Source organism: Pipra filicauda, unplaced genomic scaffold (assembly GCF_003945595.2).
Source record: "Pipra filicauda isolate LSUMZ 115617 unplaced genomic scaffold, ASM394559v2 scaffold124_size2119055_pilon, whole genome shotgun sequence".
Taxonomy (NCBI): domain Eukaryota; kingdom Metazoa; phylum Chordata; class Aves; order Passeriformes; family Pipridae; genus Pipra; species Pipra filicauda.
The window spans coordinates 140,073-162,184 of record NW_024103707.1 but is presented as its reverse complement, the minus strand read 5'-3'; the positions used below and the strand labels follow the sequence as shown (position 1 = coordinate 162,184).

Genomic DNA, 22,112 nt, shown 5'->3' with positions numbered 1-22,112 from the left:
CTTGACTAAATGTATTTAATTCACAAACTTTTTTCACAGTTTTTTGTACTTTGACATACAAGTTTGGGGTTTTTTTTTTTACTTTTTTATTCCCTTGAGCTTTCATACCAGCTTTGCTGTACTAGAACACTTCTTTTTTTTTTTACTGTTGAATTAGTCCAGCTATGGGAGTGTGTCAAAGCTTGACTCTTCCATTTGTGGAGCAATTAGATACAGACTAATTTGTCAGGTCCAGATTCAGGCTCCTGAATGTAGGTGATTGCAGTCTGTGTGTGAGTTGCTGTCTCAGTTTCCAATCATGTATGATGGAACCTAGTCAATAGAGATGATGGATGCTTCAGAGTGATATGATGTAATCCTGAAATAGCTAAATTTAGGCTGGAGAGCTTTGGCATCTAAATCTTGGTTCTTAATAGGCAAACTGAGTCCTTATCTTAACTCCATTTATTGCCACAGATTTGTATCCAGATCCTATTTCTAAACTTATTTCTCTTTCATACAGGAGAGGGCAATGAAAGGACAAGGAGAAGAAGAAAAGTGGGGCTTTGGAACTTTGGAAATTAATATAGCAAAATAGTAATAATAATAAGCTAAAAAATCTTATTCTGAGGCTGTGATTGAAAAGGAGTAAAAAAAACCTAATCTAGAGAGTTGATATGCAATCAGAATTCTACTCTGCATACCAGTTGATAGAAGCACAGTCAGAGATTCTTCCTCTCTTTCAGAGAAAGCTTCTTAATGAGTGTTTTATTTGGAACTGCTATCTGAGGGCCTTTTTTTATCCTAGCCCAACTTAGGATATGCTGCTTTGTTTCTTCTAAACACTAACCATAATCAAATTCTGACAGAAGGCGGCTCAGCACTGTGCTTAATATTATCTAATGAAAACAAGGAGAAAAATGTGCTAATCAGAAACACTTAAGAACAATTTTAGGCAATACTGAGTTGAATGCAAGATACATGTACAGGAGTTTGGTATTTTTAAGGTCTGTCTCACTGTGAATACAAATCAGAAGACTGACTCGAACTTTGAAATACCAGATTAAGTTGACATATGCTTGTCACTAATGATAAACTGGGAGGGTAACATAAAAGTCCAGATTTTTGAAGGCTGTTATTTCTCTGCTGCTCAGGCTCTGCCAAAGTATTCATGCAAGGAAAATGTTCCTTTGAAGCCAGTGAGAGTCCTTGCATGCATAAGCTGAACGCAGATGTATTAATTTCTCTAATCAGAGCCCAGATCAAGAGAAAGGGAAAGAAACATTCTGTTAAAAGCAAGTGTTTCTGTCTGTTAGTTCAAATGTGCTTGTATGTGCTTACAAATTACTCTTGACTCATGATATTAACAGAAGCAGCATTTAATGCCAGCTAAGTTTGGTAACTTCCAGCAGTTCAGATTGCTAAAAGATAAACATATTATGATCTTGTGGAGGGAAATTTGTCTTTTTTCCTGCCACCAGATCAAAACAACTAAAACTGTGAACAAAAATAACCTAACAACAAAGTAAAGGTCAGCAAATTAGTGGGGTATCTAAGTTGTCTCAGAAACATTAGAGGGAGGATGAAACAGCTTTGAGGTTTGTCAGTGAATGCTAGTGAAAGAATGTCCAAGGGAACAGGAAAGGGAGTGCGCCGCTATATCTGTACATATGGTACAAATGACGATGTCACATCATCTAATGTCCCATTACTTAGACTTTGTCACCACTTGACAAATAAGAAGCTGATGGTGCCTCTCAGTGCATTTTGGATTCATTTAATATGATTAGCCTACTTCCTACTTCTAGCCTAGAACCTGATAGATGATTAGTTCTGTGAATATGATGCAAAACATATAGAGACAAACATATTCTTTTATCTGAATTTAATCAAAAAGATAGTTCAAAGGATAGAATATTCCGGTTTTAGGATTTTGTTTGAAAATTATACGGGATATTTCACTGAAAAATTACTGTATAATTATGGTTATACAAATTTTAGCAAGTGAGACTGGGAAGACGTTATTGAAAAGAATGATGAAGAAAATAGTAACAGTCTCAGTAGGCATTTTGCTCTTTCCATATGGATTGTATCATCCATATTTTCTAAGCAAATTTCTAACTACTTTATAAGATTTTAGTTGCACACAGTTAGCAAGAAACACATAAAAGGGTAGTTAAAGCTATATGGTCAGCTGTAGTTTGTATATTAAGCAAGTGTGGAGAAAGAGTATTCGCCTTGCCTAGTTTAGACTTTCTTAAGAAGCATGTCCACTTGTTAGTCTTCCTCCTAGTTCTTGAGAGTAGAGAGTAACATCTTAATTTGGATAGATAGAGTATGAGAGTAACATCTTAATTTGGATAGATAGATTAGACTCCTAAAACTAGGTGATGTGGAACTAAGAGTCCCATTCTGTAATCTGATGAGAAAACAGCCAGTCTGTCTTACTTCTTCCATCTGGAGGTTAAATCTGCACCTTTATGCACCTTTACAGAGGTTTGTGTTGCCACAAACTAAATCTAATGTTCTTCTTTTTCAGAATAGCTGCTATATCTATAGCCACTAAGTTAACAGATCTACAACTTGGGGATTCCGTAGAAATCAGTAGGCTTATTACGAAAAAAGAAATGAAGCAAGCCAGGTAAGGAGATACATGTAGAAACATATTTCAAGCCCTTGTTCTTCACCTGAAGCATAGATGACATGCAAAATGCATAATATGGTGATCAAAATGCCAGCTGTAATATGAAGACTTAGTCTTCCTGTATAGCCTGACCCTTACTTTAACAATACTGCTTAAAAGAGTATTTTGCACTTTCTTCGCGATTCCTGTTTTTGCTTTCATGTAGTATGAGTTCTCTGTTATTGTCTGATTGGTTGTTATAATTATGTATAGAACAATACAACTGTGGCTTCAGAGTTTTCTTTCTACTCAGCCATTTCCTTGGAGTTCTTCTGGATTTTTTTTCCAGATTTCTAGACAGTACAACTTTTTACTGTTATCTTCTGTTTCAGCATCCAGCATTCCTTTTTGGGTTATTCATAGGCCATGTTTTCTCGTAGTCAACATCTTAGTATTTATAATATTTTTTTATTACCCTTTTTAGATATTTTTACGTTTGTATTTCAATTTGATTGGTGCTTCAGTGTTCTCATCCTGGCTGCCACTGAAAATCTGATTTTTAGTCACAAAAACACTTGTAACTTAAATTTGGTGATTTTCTGTTTCACTGATGTTCCTCAGGATTGGAATAACTTGTCTTTTTATTTTTAGTATGATTTAGTTATGAAATTGTCAACTTTCTCCAACGTCCTTCTGTCAGAAACTTGACTTACTGAAGTCCTTGCCATTGAAGTCCTTAATCTTTGGGTTTAGTTTATTTCTGTTACCATGTCTCCTTTTTTATATTGAATTTGATTATTTCTGAGTCAGTCTGTTATGTGTGTTAAAATCTAATGTTCCTTTTTATTGTGTCAAGTCAAAATAGTGACATTTCCCAACAGTTGCTTCATGACTTCCTGTATCAGAAGTTAATACCAGCATATTTCAGGAACTTTTCCTAGTCATTCTGTTCTGTTTGCTAGTCTATGGAATTGAGGCACATTATTACCACATCCTTTTGGATCATTTTCTACATTGAAATAATTATCAATCTGAATGTATGAGCAAGATGATAGATGGGAGCACCTGCTCATCCCAGTCTTCAGCTTTGTTTTAGTTGGGACAGTGTCATACTTCGGAAGAAAGTGAGAGGAGATAACCAGGTGAAAGAGGGAGAGCTGTACCAATTCCTGCATGCAACTTTAAAGAGCATGGTCATAGTACTGTATAAGCATAGTAATAAGAAAGATACCAGTAAGAAATAGTAATTGAGGTGAGGTTTTTTTAGCATATCCTGTTTGTTTCAATTAATTGAATACTCAAAAATGTGCAATGTAAGCATTAATTTTTGTCTCTAGAATTACTGTAGAATAGTCTCTGCTTTACCTAGACTGAGCTTCAACTACTTTCTGTTTGCATCACATCAGATACAAATGTACTCAACAACATGAAGCCAACTTCAGCGTCTCCCAAAAAAGTCACTGTTTAAAGAAAGCAACCATTTGGCAGTGTTAAAACTTGGCAGGGAGAATGGGGGTGCAGGGTGGTAGAAAAAGAGAAGGGTGACCTTTTTAGATAGTGAAGCTGAAAGTCTGTATAACAGCTGTACACTTACCTGGAGGGTGAATGTTGGTGTCTCAGCCTTTGCAATGTTTAATATAAATTGTGTTGTAGTCATTGCCACGCACTGCCACACATCTTTCTGGGTGGGCAAACATTGCCCTTTCCTTTGACAGTTGAAATTATCAGAGATGACTTTTCTTTGCGCAAATCTTTCCTAATATGATAGCTAAACTGTGGCAGGTGACTTTTATTCAAGGACAGTCAGAGGAAGTATTCTCCCTTCCACTTTCATCTACCAAATACTGGGGCAAGGGGAAAAGAGATGGTGGTACATAAAATATTTAGTCTTAAATTTCTAGTTGTTAGACAATAGATTAGTAATTTTTGGATCAGAACCACCTTGGGTATATGTGTGTGTGCGTGGAGGGGGTGGGTTGAAACCTCACAGAGGTGAGGTGGCATCATATCCTTCATGCCAGGCCCCTGGAGCCCACATGGGGAAGCCCCCGGGATAGCTGTCATTCACAAGCTGCCTGGGAAAACTATAACACATCACACCTCCCAGAGCCCCTAACCCAGCCTCAGATTGGCAGGGACAGTGAGATCACTGCCCCTCACCGTGGCCTGGAACCCCAGAGTGGCCAGTGGGTCAGAGACCCCACCTTGGGCGGGTGGTCATAGGGACCAGAACAGATAAAACCAAAGGCATGTGGCTCTGCCATCTGGACATGTGAGAGGTGGTCTTCCACAAGGTTGCAGTGGTAGCTATACAGTCTGTCTCTCCCACCTTCTCTCTTCTTACCCCCTCTTCTTTTCTTTCTTTGCTCCTTTCTTGATGTTTTGGGTAGCTTAAAGCTGGAGAGATTGGATTTTGACTTAAGTGTTGTGGATTAGTATGTGTATTGTAGTGGAATGTTTTGTCTAGCTTGTGTGGTGCCCTTTTGAACTTTTGCCAGGTTCCCTTATTTTCTCCCCTAAATTATCAATAGAAGTACCTCTTGGGAAAAAGTCTGTGACTTATTCTCTTGACACTATCTCAAGGTATTAAAGAACCCTATATATATATATATTAAAGTAAAACTCCTGGCTGAGCCCATGAGCTTGCAGCTCCAAGGACAGAGTGTTAAACTAGTTTATTGTCAAACTCCAGTATTTTCAAAGTAACTTACAAATCTGCTTCACTCATTTACAGTAACAGAATATTTTATGCAAACTGTGCAAGGATTCTCATACTTCATTTTTCTTATTAGGGTTTGGGGTTTTTCTTGTGACAAATTTGATCAGACCTAGAACAGCTTCTCTAAATGGCCTACATTCCTCTTATAGCAGAGGAGAAAATAATTCTTCAAGCAAATGACTTTAAACAGTACCAAGTTGATCTTATAGTGCAAATATGTCAGCTTTCTTCTGTCCCCTTCAAGAAAGCCATCAGAAGAAGTTCTAGATCCTGTGTTTCCAACCTGAATGAAGCAATTTCCCCCATAGCAATTATTTTTTTTTTAATTTAAGGAACTATTATCAACAGAATTAATTAACTTGTGCAGTCTAAGGGGAAGAAGTTTGTAACTACCACTGAAATTCTGGGGAACTCCTGATTCTTCTCTGGCATTTTAATCCCTCAAAATAAAATTAAAAAATATCTTTCAAAGATGAAACAAAAAACTGAAATTCATAACTCTACTGACGTTAGGGATTCAGTTGAAATACCGATTTTTATGGTTCATCGTAATTGTCCGTATGCATATTTAACTTTCCTCCTTTTCCTGATATATATATTTTTTATATATTTATATTCTATATATATTCTATATATATTCTATATATATTATATATATTATATTTATATATTTATATTATTTATATATAATTATATATTTTTATATATATATATAATTTTTTCTGATTCATAGGAATAAGTGACCTTGTGACATCTTCCTTTCCTGATTTCCAGTCCTTCCTAGCATCCCCTCAATGCTCATGTCAGCTGCATTCTTTTCTTAAATGATAGATTTTACGAATAACATCTAATTCACAGGCTTTTTTTCTCAGTTTCTGTATGACTTTGGGAATTGCTGTTCCTTTTCAAGATCTGGAGAAGGGGTTGTGTGATCAAAGATCTTTAATTGTTGCTTGATGGTTTATTTTTAGCTCTACTGTCTGTTCTAATACAATAAACTATGCTCACACACTCTTCTTACTTCTGTAGACTATGATGATATGACACCAACAAAGCTACAGTTTGAAAAGTATGACTAGAAGCTGTGATTCTAATTCTATTTCTCTTTCATGATTTAGGTTGCAATGTGATGAAGAATGCTTAGCCCTTCAGAGGAACAGGTGGGCAATTAACTTTCTTGCTTTTGTTTTTTCCTCAGTAGTAATCCAGGTTCAATGTATGCAGGAAAAAATCCTTTCCTGCATGACCTAGAGAACAAATAAATGTGGAGATGATTCCTGTGTTCTAGGAATGTATATTAAATGATCTGATATCTTGCTAGAATATTCTAGCGAAAAGTTTTAAGCGAGTAGTTTCAAATGTACAGACCATATCTTTTGCAAGCTGTTTATTTATATTAGTAACCTGTACCTTTTCGATGACAACATGTGTGGAAGGTTGAGGGGATTTATGTGTTTATTTTTGTTTGCTTATGTTTTTGTTACATTTTGGGGTTTTTTCCTTTTACCCTCAAATTTAGGCGTCTTGCTGAAGCTCTTGAAATAGATGATAATTCTGATCCTTTTAACATCCGTTCTTCTGGACCAAAGTACAGTGACGTTTTAAAAGAAGATGCAAGGTATGTGTTCTAACAATGGCAAGTGTCATCATTCAGCAGCGTTGAGAGCAAGATGGAAAATGCGGAATAGTTTGATTTACTCTTGTAAAAATAACCACCTTGGCAATAGATGGCAGTTGAGGCAAAGGAGGTGATGTGCACTTCTCAAGACCTCCAGAATGAGAACCTGAAAAGTAAAAAGTGCCTGACAGGTTGCTTTGTTCTGTAACAGGACCAGATTTAGAACAGGAACATCATTTTTAACCATTCTCACTATGAATCAGTACCTGTACTTTTCACATCTCTACTGCTTTCACACAGAACCAACCTCTATCTCAGTGTTCTTTACAAACTTTTCAAAACAAAGACAAAAGTGGTGGCTAAGTAATAAAATATGCTCTTGTAGCCTAATGGTATTTCTGTCCACCAGTCTCATTAATTTCTTCTGTCTTACTGCTTATATTTTAAAAATAAAGAAATAGAATTAATAAAATACTTGGTGCAGAGCAAAACCTATGCCAGTGTGACTGCAAAGAGTGATGCTAGACTGAAACATCTTAAAACAAGGCAATATGAAATCAAGCTCATATTAAAAGCATTACACCAATACCTACTGTGCAATCTGGAGTGACAGGGAGGGATCAGACACATCTTTAAGAAGATGCTTAAATGATGTGTCATTTAAGAAGTTTTTACTCTTGTGTATGTGTTTGTAGGTATGACATTAGTTTTTACTGGGTCTAAGTTTTTTAGAACATCCTAATCTTTTATTATTGCTTCAGTGTCCTAATGCTACATAAATTTCATGGTTTTGTAAGGATGTTTTCTGCTTGAAAATCCTTTATTTAGTTTGCTGATGCGTTGAGATAAGTGGGAAATTTTACATAAGTAGCCATACAGAATATAGGAGTAAGTTACCTCTTCCTTTACTTCAACTGATGAGCCTACTGCAAAATAGGAACTGAATGTTTTCATTGTGGAGCTACTGTTTCAGTAGTATTTGCACTTAAAAGTGCTATTTTATAAGGACTGTTCTCTTAAGTGTGTATAGATTATGTTTTGCTTTACCTCTTTCAGAAAAACACAGCACACATTTTCAATACTGCAAGAAAGTGAAAGTTTTGCATTGTGTGTGTAGTCTTTGGAGTACAATTCTATTTTGTCTTTCTGCCAACCACTACTCATAGTGCAGTGCTTATCTTTCATGAACAGGACTGGATGACCACGGTCATGCACTGTTCTCCACATGGTCAAACAGATACCTTGAAAAGTAGCCTTAATGATTCCACACTCCTCTTCTTATTCTTTCAGTGATTTTACTTGCATTTCCTTTGTAGCCACTTTATACTGGTAATTCACAATAAATAATACACCAAAGCTATTCTTACAGCTTTAGCACACAGCTAAAGCAAAAGTTTTCTTAGTCCTCAAGTCACTTACTTTGCACATTGCATTACTGGATTTCATTTATCTAGTCTTTAAGATAAATGAGTTTCTCCTTGTATTAACAAAGCTCTCTTTACAAGAGCAGCAGTCTTCAATTTGTAAAGCTATGGCTTTATGAACTTACTTCTTTGACTGTTCTTGATGTTATCTCAGCAGTCTTGCAAAAGATCGGGCTTTCCATCATGGTGGCAGGATCCAGAAAGTGTATCTGTTACAGTATGTTTTTCAGGTGGCTCAGCATTCTGAATAAGTTTTGACAGATTAATTTATTCTTGCTTGAGCATGCCACTCCAGTAATGCAAGAGTTCAGGGCTTGTGGTTTTCTGCAGAGTGTAAGCTACACACCCATATATGGGATCTCAGAATGATTGAGAAACACAACAGCTACCTACCTGTGCATTCAGAGTCACTGCCTCAAGAAGGCAGCAGTTGCCAAAATCATCAGTAGAATGCTGTGATATTATCTTCTTTAGGCAATTCATTGATCTGTGTAGCTAATACATTATCAAGGGCTGAAAGAAATGTACATCTACAAATGAGGAAAACTTGAGAAAGCTGTGAGAAAACTCCTGATTTTGAAGTGTAATCTCTAATTACAGAACCGTAAAGCTCCCAAGATGCAGTACAACTCCAGGTAACAGGAAGAAGATAAGTAAGTGGAAACATGTCAAGATAATATGTCTCCTTTGTAGGACAGTGACAGGAGAAGGGGGCACCAGGAGCAGTGATATCTGAGTCTTGAGATGTAACAAGAACTAATAGTTTTTGCAGTGGAATGTACCATAGAAACTACATATAACTGAGCCACATGATTTAAAAGATCTAACCAAGCAAAGTAAAGAAACAGTGAAGAATGGAACTTAGGCAGCTGGCCAAGTTACTCTATAACCAGGTGTATTGTCTTAAAGAAGTTTATAGGCAGTCACTTAGAACTTTGGGGGGCTCCAGACACAGACGACCACTAGAGACCCTCAGTGAAGCCCCTCAGAGACTGGATATGTATATGTGCAAATAAGTGTTGGGAAATGTCATGAATATGTAACAGGAATGCGAGGAATGAAAAATGAATAATCATGTAGTGTTGACATATAAGTTGTAGCAAAGACATCTCTGTGTGCACTTTGGTGAACTGATTCCCAGGACACCTGGTGTGCTGTGATCATGCAGCACATCATAATAAAGAATGCCTGGCTTCTAAAACTCAAAAATTGGGTCTTAGAGGTTTCTTTTAAGAGCCAATTTTAGGCAACAATAGCACAGTAATGCTGCTACATGCTGATCTTGCTGATGTGTTTGCCAGAATCTGACAAGCAGTCAAAAGAAAAGTCTCTACACCATATAGCTTTACATGGAGGAATCCATCTTGTAGTATGGAGATGACTGTACCAACACAACTGAGCACCGATCAGGGAGTACAGATCCACTGGCTGGACACCTCAGCACTGACCTTTCTAAGAAGCTCCAGAAACAGACAGAGAGCAAGAAAATGCTCAAGTTGGTCCATTGACATGAAGTTGGAGGATAGACTGGCACAAGTATCAATGTCCAGTTGGACAAGGATGATGTTGAGGCTGCTGTTTGATGAATTAAAACTACTGGAGAAAGAGAGGAGAACATCTGGAATATCTGACTACAGAAGAAAATGTTCTTATTTTGTCACTGGCTGTGCAAGACCCCACAGCAGCTATATGGACTATGAAAATCTAAGATCAAGTGGTTAAGTCTAGAAGGACACAGAAGGAGATGGGTCCTTAGTAGTTGCCATCTTAGCCAGTCTTTCCAAGAGTTAACCCTCCACATGCCACTGCAGGCAATGAAGGAGGAGCCAAGCACTCCCGTGTGTGATCTGGTAACAGGAGCAGTGTACAGGTTTAGGGTTAGGAGAGAGCTTTCTTAAACAAGAACTGCATCCTAAAGGAAGGGACAGTGAGAGCAGCTTCTCAAGCACGACTGGTGAACTGCAAGCATGGGATGTCAGTCACTTAAAGGTAAAGTGACTGGCAAGTGTTGCAAGAATAAGAAGGGTTTTGGCAAAGGCAGCAAAGTCTGGGGAAAGCAAAAACATACAGTAAGAACTACAGTGGAAAACCAAGCAGTCAGGAGCATTCTTTTTAAGTAGTGTGGTTGAGAAGAACTGAAGTGACAGTAGGCCTGCTCCTGCTTACATGCAATGCACGAAAGTGGGAAGAAGCCTAATGTACACCATCTATAGACATTTCACAGAAAAATAGACTTTCATATCCCACATTGCAGAATTTCAGTATATGCACTGTCAAATCATGTGTATTGTACTTTGGTATTGACTATCTTGGAATTTCTTGAAGCTGAGAGACATTCTAAGTATTTCTGGAAGAACTCCCAGCTTGCTGATTTTGTTGGTGACTTCCAGTTGATAACTCTGTTTCTATAGACTCCTAAAGGGCTTATTTTTTTAATTTATCCCTCAGTGTGTGAACTGGTTCCTCAGTAGGCTTTTAAATATTACAAATCAGATACTTGTGGACTCTCTCACTGGATTGTTGATTTCATTTTTTTTTACCTCCTGTGATCACTCCACCTTGAAATTTAGGTGTTTATGGCTGGCATTCAGTGTAGTATTTGCTTTCTGACCCTCTGGATCCTGAAGGTATCCGTGGTTTTGATGGGGTTTTTTTGTTTGGTTGGTTTTTGTTTTATTTTTTTTGTTGGGTCAGGTTTTTTTGTTTGGGTAGGGGGTTTTTTAACGTGAGATAATTGCTGTAATATCCTTTTCAAAGCCTCATATCACATGGGCTGACTCTCTATTTCACAGCCTAGGTGTTTGGAGGCTCCTTTCTTTTCAGCTCTACAAGTCCAGGTCTTTGTTGCAGTTCTCCCAATGTAATATTTCTCTCTACTGAAGATCCAGGAGTTCTCATAACTACATGCTATGTCCATGTACTCTTGCAAAACCTTGAAGGTCTTCCAGTGATGGGCTGAGTCCATCATATCTGATCAAGTGATATTGGTAGCTGAGCTATTCAATGTTGTCATTTTGCATGTTTGTTTGAGACTTCTTGGTCTTCTGATGATACATTCACTTCAGCATCCAAAACTTCAGTAGGGCATCTACCAAAGATGGTTGTGCCCGCTTTGGTAGGCGTGTCTTGACTGGTTAAATTCTGACATCATTCACAAAGTGGTATTGTTTTGGTATGGAATAGTGCCTGGTTTTTGAAGAATTATTATTTACTACTAACCAGCCTTGAGATATGAAATCTTCAGGTCTTTTTTCCCCATAGGGACAGTGCCCTAACAAATAACAACCTTAATTTTAGAGTTAGCTAACCTGCTTATGTAAGAACAGAGCACAAAGCTTACCCTTACATGAAAGACTTGAAGTACTGTGATGAAGCTAGGTACAAAAAAAATAGTTCTAACAAATCCTTAATATCTTACATCAAGAAATTTTGATTGCCTTATGCTGCTTCTTGTGTTCTTATTAGTTTGTTATGCTAAGCAAGTTGAAGACCAAAGTCAGTGAACTTTTCCTTTCTCTTGGAAAAGTCCACTCTGTTTACCCCATGCCCATTTCTGTGTCTCATCCTGTATTCTAATGAAGTGAATTGCCTTAATTACAAGTAATTTAAAAACTCTGAAATGGCAATTTTAAAATCTGCATTATCAATTTGAAAATGTAGAATTGTATTGTCAGACAGTAGAGCCATATCATAGAATTTTATTCTGTGTTCTAATGGTTGAAGGAAAAATAATTATTTTTGTAATATTGATGACACACTAACACTGATGTAAATGAAGCTTCTACTTCAGTCAGTTGAGTTGTGTAATTTTGTTCTTGTTGAAAAATAATGTTAGAGAAAATGAAGAAGATTGTATCTTTGTATGCTCTCTTTCCTCATTAACTTAGAATGCTGTTCTTGCAGGAAGGATTTAAAATTTGTCAGTGACATTGAGAAGGAAATGAGAATGCTTGTGGAAGCTGTAAATAAGGTCAGTATTCAGATATTCTGTATGACTTACTCTAAGAAACAGTTTTGTTTGGGAGGGGTTTGATACTACTAAACTTTATTAATACTAATGAGTTGACACTAGTTCTGTTTGGGTTCCAATGTTTAACTGTAAAAAGAACAAAATTTTAGGAGACTTAGTAGTTCAGGAGCACTTTGGTGACAAACTTTGTTTAAAGATTCAAGCAGGGCTAGGCTTTAATGCCTCAGTGGATTATCATTAATTTTTGGATTGACATTAATAAAGTATTAATTGTCAAAGATAATGTTTAAAGGTTCAGACTTTGAGGAGGAAAGCCTAGGTGCTTTTGATCCTTGTAGTGGAACTTGCTCACAAATTTTTTGATACCTTCCTGCATTTGCCAGTGTATGAGGTTTTCCTCCTCCTTCTGTAAGGATCCTTGGATTCAACTAGAGTGTTTGGCAGACTTCAGTATACCTAGAAAGATTGATACCAGAGACACAATGATAGGTTTTTCAGTGATATCACCTTCAGGTCTGTCAGGTTAGCATACTCCTGGCTTGCTGCTGCATCATGAAAGACCCAGTACATGTGATTCAAATGACAGTGTAAAGTATAGTATTCTCAGTTGCCTTTAGCTCAAGAAGGAGCTAACCTTCTGTAGAAAACATTAATTTCTTTCCCTCTAGGCCCTGAAGACAGTTACTTAACTTTATTCTTTCAAAAGATTATGTATGATATTTCTTAATCTTTATGCTTGTGCACCTGTCTGATGTTCTTGCCCGTTGTTTTCAACATTGGAATGAAAGTCTGAAAGCAGTCCCATCTGTTTCTAGTCAGCACAGAATGGGTAAAGTTGAAAGGTACCACAGTGGGATCATTCAGTCCAACCTCCCAGGGTCAAGCAGGGTCATCCTAGAGCACATTGCATAGAGTTGCATCCAGACAGTTCTTTAATATCTCCAGTGAGGGAGACTCCTGTTTAGGTGCTCAGTCACGTGCATATTAAAGAATTTCTTCCTCATGTTCAGGTGGAGCTTCCTCTGCATCAGTTTCTGCCTGTTGCCTCTTTTCATATTGGTTGGCACCACCAAGAAGAGCCTGCCTCCATCCTCTTGACAGTCTCCTTTGAGATACTATAGTCAAAATAAATAACAATAAATAAAATCTCCTCTGTCGTCTTTTCTCAAGGCTAAACAGACCCAGCTCTCTCAGCCTATCCTTGTGAGATCTTTGTAGCCCTTTGCTGGACTCACTCCATAAGCCCCATGTGTCTCTTGTACTGAGGAGCCCAGAACTGGACGCAGTATTCCTGGTGAGGCCTCACACCTGGGCTGAGTAGAGGGACATTATTACCTGCCACAACCTGCTGGACACACTTTTCCTAGTGCACCTAATGCATATCACTGGCGCTGTGCCACAGGGGCATACTGCTGGCTCATTGTTGCCCCAAGTCCTTCTCCATAGAGCTGCTTTCCAGCAGGTCAGCCCTCTGCCTGTACTGGTGCATGGGGTTATTCCTCCCCACGTGCAGAGGGTGGAATACTGTACTTGCCTTTGATGAATTTCAGAAAGTTCCTCTTTGCCCATCCCTCCAGCCTGTCAAGACACTTCTGAAGGGCTGCACAGCACTCAGGGGTATCGGCCACTCCCCCCAGCTTTGTGTCATCAGTGAACTTGCTGAGGAGGCTCTCTACCCCTTCATCCAAGTCGATGATGAATAAGTTAAAACAATACTGGAGCCAGTACTGACCCCTGGGGAACATTGCTACCTATAGTCCTCCAACTAGATGCTATGCCACTGATCACAACCCTCTAAGATCTGTTGTTCAGCCAGTCCACTCATGCAGTCTACACTTCCTGAGTTTACCTATGAGAGTATCACAGGAGATATCAAAAACCTTGCTGAAGTCCAGGTACACGATATCCAGTGCGCTTCCTTCATCCATCCAGGTAGTTGTTTTATCGTACAATCAGGTTGGTTAAGCATGATTTCCCTTTGGTGAATCCATGCTGACTAATCCTGATCACCTTCTTGTCATCCATATGCTTAGAGATGACTTCCAGGATGAGCCATTCCCATCACCTTTCTAGAGACCAAGGTGAGACTGACTGGCCTGTAGTTCCCTGGGGTCCTCCTTTTTGCCCTTGAGGAAGGACTGGGGTGATATTTGCTTTCTTGCTTATTTAAAAATGTTCAAAGCAAACACTAAATACAGAGCTATCTTCCTGAATATTCCAACTACCACTCCTTTCTTACCAGAAATCAACCTACACAAACCTTCTCTTCACATATATCTTCCCCTTTCTCCATTCAGTTCCCATTTACAGCTACATTTAACTCCACTTCTTCCTGCTGCTTGGGCCATAAATCCAAAGCTTTCTGAATCGCTTCTTTTGCTAACTCAAAGGCAACTTGCTGTTCACTCCCCCATTCAAACTCATATTTCTTCCCTGTTACTTTGTATACCGGGGTGAAAATCTGTCCTAGATGCAGAATGTATTGTCTCCAAAATCCAGACAATCCGATAAACCTCTGCATCTCATTCTTATTACAAGGTACTGCAAAATCTAAAATTTTCTGTGGGGTTGTAGGTAATGTTTCCCAATGTCCACAATGCCACTGAATTCCCAGAAATTTCACTGCTTGGGATAGTCCTTGAATTTTAGTAGGATTTATTTCACAGCCTTTTTGTTTCATGTGATCCACAGCCAATTCCAGCATCTGTTGTATTTCTTTCTCACTGTTTCCCTTAATTAAAATGTCATCTATGTAATGCGTTATTTGCATATGAGGAGGCAGCTTTATTTCATCCAAATTTTCAGCCACTGTTCAGTAGCAGATTGTTGTACTATGTACCCACCCCTGGGGCAACGAGGTAAAAGTATACTGATGTCCCTGCCACGTTAAGAAGAAATCAGTCCCACTGTTCTTCTACAATACGTATAGTAAAATATACATCAAAATATAAATCAATTCCAGCATACCTACTTACGGAATGTTTCTGAATTTTTTTCTGTTAAAGTCGCAGTATCTGGTACAGCCATCGTGAGAGGCAGCATATGCTTATTTAACTCTCTAAAATGTACAGTCATTCTCCATGACCCATCACTCTTTTTTATGGGCCATACCAGATTATTCCAAGCTGTGGTAGTTAATTTTAAAACTCCAGCATCCAGCAAATCTTTAATTGTGATATTTTTTCATGCCCTCCTGGTTTCTGGTATTGTTTCATTGTTACTAATTCATTTGCAGCAGAAATCTGCACAGGAGACATTTTTTTTTCCTGCTGGAAGATTGACCAGGCACTAATATAATTCTTTATTCCAAATTGGTACTGACCATCAGGAAGATTCACGGTTAATCCTTTTAGAATATCTATCCCTATTATATATTCAGGGATAGGAACAACCATGACCGAGCAAGATCGTTTCAGGGAGTTCCCTATTTTCACTTGTATTTAGGTTTGTACAGCATCAATTTGTTTCCCTTCTGGACTGGTAATAGTTACAGGCTACCCTTTAAATTTCTTGGGATTCCCATATATCAAAGAGGCCTCCACTCCAATATCAATTAACAGTAATGTTTGTGAAGACCAGTTTTTCCAAGATATTTGAAGCTCCACATGGGGCTGCCGGTCCCCCTGTATCAATTGCACTGGAGTTTGGATGTCACTTCAGTGTCGTTTACCACACTGATTATTTTCCCTGGTCTGTTTCCAAGGATAAAAGTCAGAATATCGTTTCCAGTCCTCCTTCTCCCCTGGAATAACAGATCTACTCTTGGAGGGCCCACTGTGAACAGATGCGGAATCCCGTTGAGGCTCTGGAGGGGGTTCTGTATGCTGAGTTGTTCCTGGATTATTTACTTTAGAGTTTTGCACTTTTTTACCAGTTTTACTCAGGCCTCTCCGCTTAGAAATCTGCCATAGTTCATGAGTCGGAACCCCATCAATTTCCTCACGAGACATACCATCTTTCAATAAAGCTGAAAACATTTCCCTATGAGAAATTCGGTTTTCATTCCCTTTAGAGCTATCTCTAGTATCTTGGTTTCCTGCACTGCCTTGCGGCCCCTTGCTGCTGTATTTTTTCAATTCCTTCACAGAGGGGATTTCCTCTCTTGTTAATCAAAAGTTTTTGTATGCTGCTGGGGAAGTCTTGATCACCTTATTTCTCATAGTAACAGACAAAACTTGCTGCATCATACTGTCAACATCTCCTATGAAAATCACTGATTTCATCCCTTCTTCCTTTAATCGTTGTACACAATCCTACAAAGTATACCATGCACGCTCAGTTCCAGTTGGTCAGTCATTTTCTGCAGGATATTTATTACTGCATCCCAAAGCAGTCAAAGCTAACAGATTAGCATCATGAACATTATTCCAAAATGCATCCTGCACATATGAGTCTGAACTCAAGATTAAAAACTTCCTGGAATCCCCTAAATCGAGGGTGACCCCTGACGCTTCCTGATCATACAAACGCACCGTCCAAGTCAGTAGAGATTCTTCCAGTCTCTGTTTAAACCATTCAGTTATATAATTTACTTCATTCTGAGTACAATCCTCCACCACATGCCTTCCTATCAGCTGCCCGTCAGCCTCTAATTCCATTTTCAGTCTCCATGCCGGTTTCACATCTATGAATTCATGTGTGGAACCAGCCTCATCAGTTGGAAGTAAATTCATAGAATAGTTGTTTGTTATCACCTAAGAATAATTTGCCCGGTGTTGTGTTGCCTGTGGTTATCTGATTTTCCATATTTCTTTATACACTGCCTTTATCATGCACACGTATGTACACAAGTGTGGACACACAAATATATTTCTTCATATAACTGCGTATACCAAATATATGCTTATACTAAATCAAACCACGATATGTAATTATATTAAAAAAGGGCACCATAAGTCTTGAATTTGCAATATACAAATTAGTCTCAATGATGTCACAATATTAGTGACATCAAATATGCCAGAACAAGAGTATCAGAGAGCTCAGAAGTATCTCCAGTGCTTTAGTTCTCAGTGGAAAAACCAACTATTTGTTAAATAATGATCCTACAAAGCAGACAAATTATGTCTGTTAAGGAGCATCTACATTGCAGAAGAGAAGGAAAAAATGAAAACAAATCACATGTGACAGTCTTTTCCCAGTCTGACCTAAAGGGAGAATTACTCAGTGTTTACTTAGCTTTTATCATGACCAGGATGAACCAGTTACATTCACATGACAGTTCAGTATCTCAAGGATCAATCAATCCTGTACCATCCTACCCCTCAGGCTATAGGTAATTGCATAAGGTACGAGAAAAAAAGTTCCCAGAAATCAAGTTATATTTCAAAAGGGAGGAGATTTCTGAACACCAAAGGCAAGTGACACAAGCCTTGAAGCTTGTTATCCATCTGTTATAATGCAAATGCAGATAAGAAGTCATTCTTTCATGAACTCTTCAGTTGGGAAACCCAACAGTTACCTCATGAATTCCATGACAATCTTAATGTTCTGTTCCTAAAAATCCTCTATTTAGTTATATATTAATTTTTACAAGGCTGTCAAATTATGTCTTGAAGTGTTTAGATTCCTGATTACCAGTTTTCTGTTTAGATGCCCATTCTACATCTGCATTTTTCACATTGCTTACAAACCTCCTGTGTTTCTTCATGTTGAGGCCATTTAGTAACAGTGAGCCCTGCTACATGAGGCTGTAGTTGTTTCACAGAATCACAGAATGTTTGAAGTTGGTAGGATCCTCTGGATATCATCTTGGAAAACCCACTCTGTTCAAGCAGAACCATCTAGAGCCAGTTGCCCATGACAATGTCTAGATAGCTTGTGAGTATCTTCAGGGATGGAGAGGACACAAGCTCCCAAGGCAACCTGTGCCAGTACTGTTATTCTCATAGTAAAAAGCATGTTTCCTGATGTTCAGAGGGAACCTTCTTTATCTTAGTTTTTGCCCATGACCTCTTGTCCTGTCACTGGGCTCCATGGAAATGAGCCTGGTTCTAGCTCTGTCGTCTTTACACCCTCCTGTCAGGTATTTATAGACACTGATGATATCAGCCCTGAGACCTTTGTTCTCCAGACTTAGCAGTCCCAGTTCTCTGTGTTCTTGTCAGTGCAGAGAACGTTCCCATCCGTTATTCACCTTCATGGTACTTCACTGAACTCATGTCCATGTCTCTCTTGTACTGAGGAGTCCAGAACTGAACGGTTCAGTACTGCAGAGCCCAGTACTTCAGGGGTGGCCTCACCAGTGCTGAGCAGAGGAGCACCTCCCTCAGCCTGCTGGCAAAACTTTGCTTATTGCAGACCAGGATACTGGTAACCTTCTTTGCCACAAAGTGTATATCACTGGCTCATGTCCGACTTGGTGTCCAGCAGCATCCCAAGCTGCTCTCCATCTGAGTGGCTCTCAGCATGTACTGGTGTGTGGGGTTGTTCCTTAGCAGGTTCAGGACTTTGCATATCTCCTTGCTGAACTTCCCAAGGTTTCTGTCAGCTCATTTCTTCAGCCTGTCAAGCTCATGCTGGATGGCAGCACGCCCCTCTGGTCCATCAACCACTCCTCCCAACTTTGTATCATTGACAAACTCACTGAGAGTATGTTTTGCCCCATCATGCAGATCATTAACAAAGATGTTAAACTTTGCCCTGTTCATCACCACCCTTAGGGCCCAGCCATTCAGCCAGTTTTCCATCCACCTCCCTGTCTGCCCATCCAACCCCTACAGCAACAGCCTGTTTTTGAGGGCTTTGAGGCTGTTATGGGAGACAGTGTCAGAGATCTTACTGACAGCCTGGTAGACACTAGCCACTGCTCTCCCTTCATCTACCAGACACATCAGTCCATCACAGAAGTTTATTGAGTTGGTAAAGCCATACTATGTACTCCCAAGGAATTTCTTGTGTCTGGAATTGAGTTTAAGGATGAGCTGCTCTGTCACTTTCTCAGGGATTGAGATGAGGCTGACCAACCTGTAGCTCCACATGTCTTCCTTACCTGTCTTGAAGATAAAAGGAACAGCATGTATGGAGACCACGCTCTGACTTTCTTTTCCTTAAAAATTGCGGCATGTACGGTATAGAAGGGAATATTTCCCACGCACTGTAAAGTTAACTTTCTCTGCTACTCGATTCTTCTTGCATAACTTTTTATTTTTGTGAAAGTCTCAGAGGCTTTCTTTTCTCTCTTGTGAGAGTCATGTTTCATCTTGCAACCCACAAGTCTATGGAACTAAAGATTGGATTAATATGTGTGATATGGCATTATGTAGGGAGACTGGTTTTAGTTGTTCTGTCATGATCGTCAAGTCCTCTTTATGCTTGAGTCTGTGTTTGGTTGTTTGTTTATTACGATTCCTAAATACTCTCTTAACTAAAGATGTGACTTGCTTTCTTTGTTTCTAGATGTAGAGCTTTACTTGTATTAAAAGTGTTTTGCATGCTAATCTATCAAGCGTTCATGTAGCTCTGCCTGTATCAGTACTGTGTTTTTCAAACTGATTACTGTTACTTATGCTTACACATTTTACTGTTACTTTTTAATTTTTTTACATTGTGCCTTTGGAGATACCCAGTTCAGCGTAACTGGATAAATGAGTAATAAAAAGGATTTTGTTACTTAAAAGTTTTAGTATTAGTATGGTTCAGTTCTGTCTATCACATATGACTTTGCTTGCCTCACAAATATCTGATGCCCTACGCTCATCCGTATGTACTCATCTAGCATAGCAGAATTGCTGTGATTGATATGTGTAAGCAGAACAGACAGGAAGCATGTATAGCCAGCTCTGTCTGTGTATGGCCAGGAATTCTGATGTTTTTCAGAGCATTGAACCATCACCACTTTTTTAAAGTAAGCGTACTCATTTTCATAAATAGGTACAGAATCTATAGAGTTCTTCATTAAAATGCTTGTTCGTATACTGCAAGTGGGGTAACAGCTGGGAGGTTTATTACTGTTTATTGCAAAGTAAAGATTATAATCTGTCAGCATGTGATTACCCAAAGACCTAATGGAAATGGTTGGGCAGTTTCAGATCCAGTTACTGTTTGTAACTTAGCGATTTTACAAACTAAGAGGAGACAAATATTAGCCCTCTGTTTTCAGAATAGCTGCAGTGTACCCCTGATGACTTGCTCTATTACATGTGGTAGTCCTTACACTAATTTAGGTGGTTGACCTTTTGTAAATCCACATTAATTATTCCCAGGGACCTTCTTCACGTACCTGAAAATGGATTTGAATTTTAGCTGATCAGTCAATAGTTCTTGGGCTTTGTTTCGCATTTTTTTTAATATAGTTGCAACAATTACCTTTCTCTAGTCACTGAGTTCCTAGCCTGTTCTTTACAATCTTTCAGAGATGATGGAGAATAGGACATCATCCTGGTCTCTCAGTGCCCTTACATGCACTGCCTGGAGACTCAGGAACTTACATAGATTGGGATTTCTCTAGAAATCCCTGACTCAAACTTATTCTACTACTGGTAGTTTTTCTTCCCCTTGAACCTTCTTTGTAGACCCAAAGACCTAGAAGACCTTGTTGGTGATAACCAAGGTAAAAGCTGAAGCAGTGTCCTGAATCCCTGAAAGCAGTCTGAAGCACTGAGTGACTTATCCTCATATGCATTTGTCATTCCAAAGATCTGTCCCATTAAGGATGGGGTGACTGGCTTTTTGTGTGGGGCGCTGCAGAGAACCCTGCTTTTTTTGCTTGTTCTTTTACTATTTGTATAGTAATCAGGTTCGAATCAAGTATTATCAGTCTTTGTTAACTGAAATTAAAAGTAGAACTTTTTTTTTATTTAATAAAAATCTATTGATGCCATTATATCAGGGATTTTGCAGATAAATAGCTTCTATGGTAGAGGGAGATGATTGATAAATTTGACACCTTTGTAGCTATCTGCAATATGTGCACTGCAAAGCCAGTCTGAAAAATAAAATTAAATCTCATGCAAATTGGCAACTCATTTTGAAAAATAAAAATTCAGATAAAAATAATTTTGTATTGCTTCTTTGGGGTATAAGTAGAATGACTATAATCAGGATTTGTATTTCAAACTTAAAAGATACCCCTGCTTGGGTGTGTGTATACTTTGAGGTGATGGAAACAATAGAGAACATATAATTTAATTTTTGTTAATTAAACAGACATTTTCAGATGAGCTTTCTGTAAATACTGAGGTCTTAGCAATTTGGGGTACTAATTATGTCACAGCAGCAAAATTTTAAAGGTAGAAACACTTGTTTCTTCTTGTTTTCTTTCCCCTGGCTTCCCTGAAGGAAAACTTCACCTTTTTTTTTTTTTCTTAACCTTTTCTCTTGAATTCAGGGCAAGCATACAAAGAAGAGTCATTGTTACCCACCAATGAACAGAGATCACCGCAGAATCATCCACGAATTAGCTCAGGTTTATGGTATTGAAAGTGTGAGCTATGACAACGAACCAAAACGCAATGTTGTTATTACTGCAGTGAAGTATGTAATTCGTTATTGTTTTCAAATCTTTTAAGCATAGTTTAAGTAATTGGATGTTTTTATCACTTACCAGAATGAGTTTATTTACAATGGAATTTGAAAAATGCACTAATTTCTAGTAGAATTTTTTTAAAGCAGTTTTTGAATTGATAGTTTAATGGGCTTCTATTTCTACTACTCAAATATATCTTCCGGGAAGAAAACACAATTAGAAATAATAAAGCTAAGAAAATATTTTGCCAGGTTGTTTTCCATTCATCTTTGCAGTAACCTTTTGTCATCAGCTAAATTTGATAGAGGTATCA

At 38.4% G+C, this 22,112-nt stretch overlaps 1 protein-coding gene across 1 annotated transcript in view; it reads left to right on the top strand.

Moving 5' to 3' along the window:
• Positions 1–22,112, top strand: part of NFX1 (nuclear transcription factor, X-box binding 1) — a 74,591-nt gene that overhangs the window by 41,108 nt on the left and 11,371 nt on the right. The window contains exons 18-22 of the mRNA XM_027722405.2: positions 2,519–2,620; positions 6,440–6,481; positions 6,841–6,939; positions 12,267–12,333; positions 21,662–21,807. Coding sequence (XP_027578206.1) covers positions 2,519–2,620; positions 6,440–6,481; positions 6,841–6,939; positions 12,267–12,333; positions 21,662–21,807 — 456 coding nt within the window. The remainder of the gene's footprint in view (positions 1–2,518; positions 2,621–6,439; positions 6,482–6,840; positions 6,940–12,266; positions 12,334–21,661; positions 21,808–22,112) is intronic.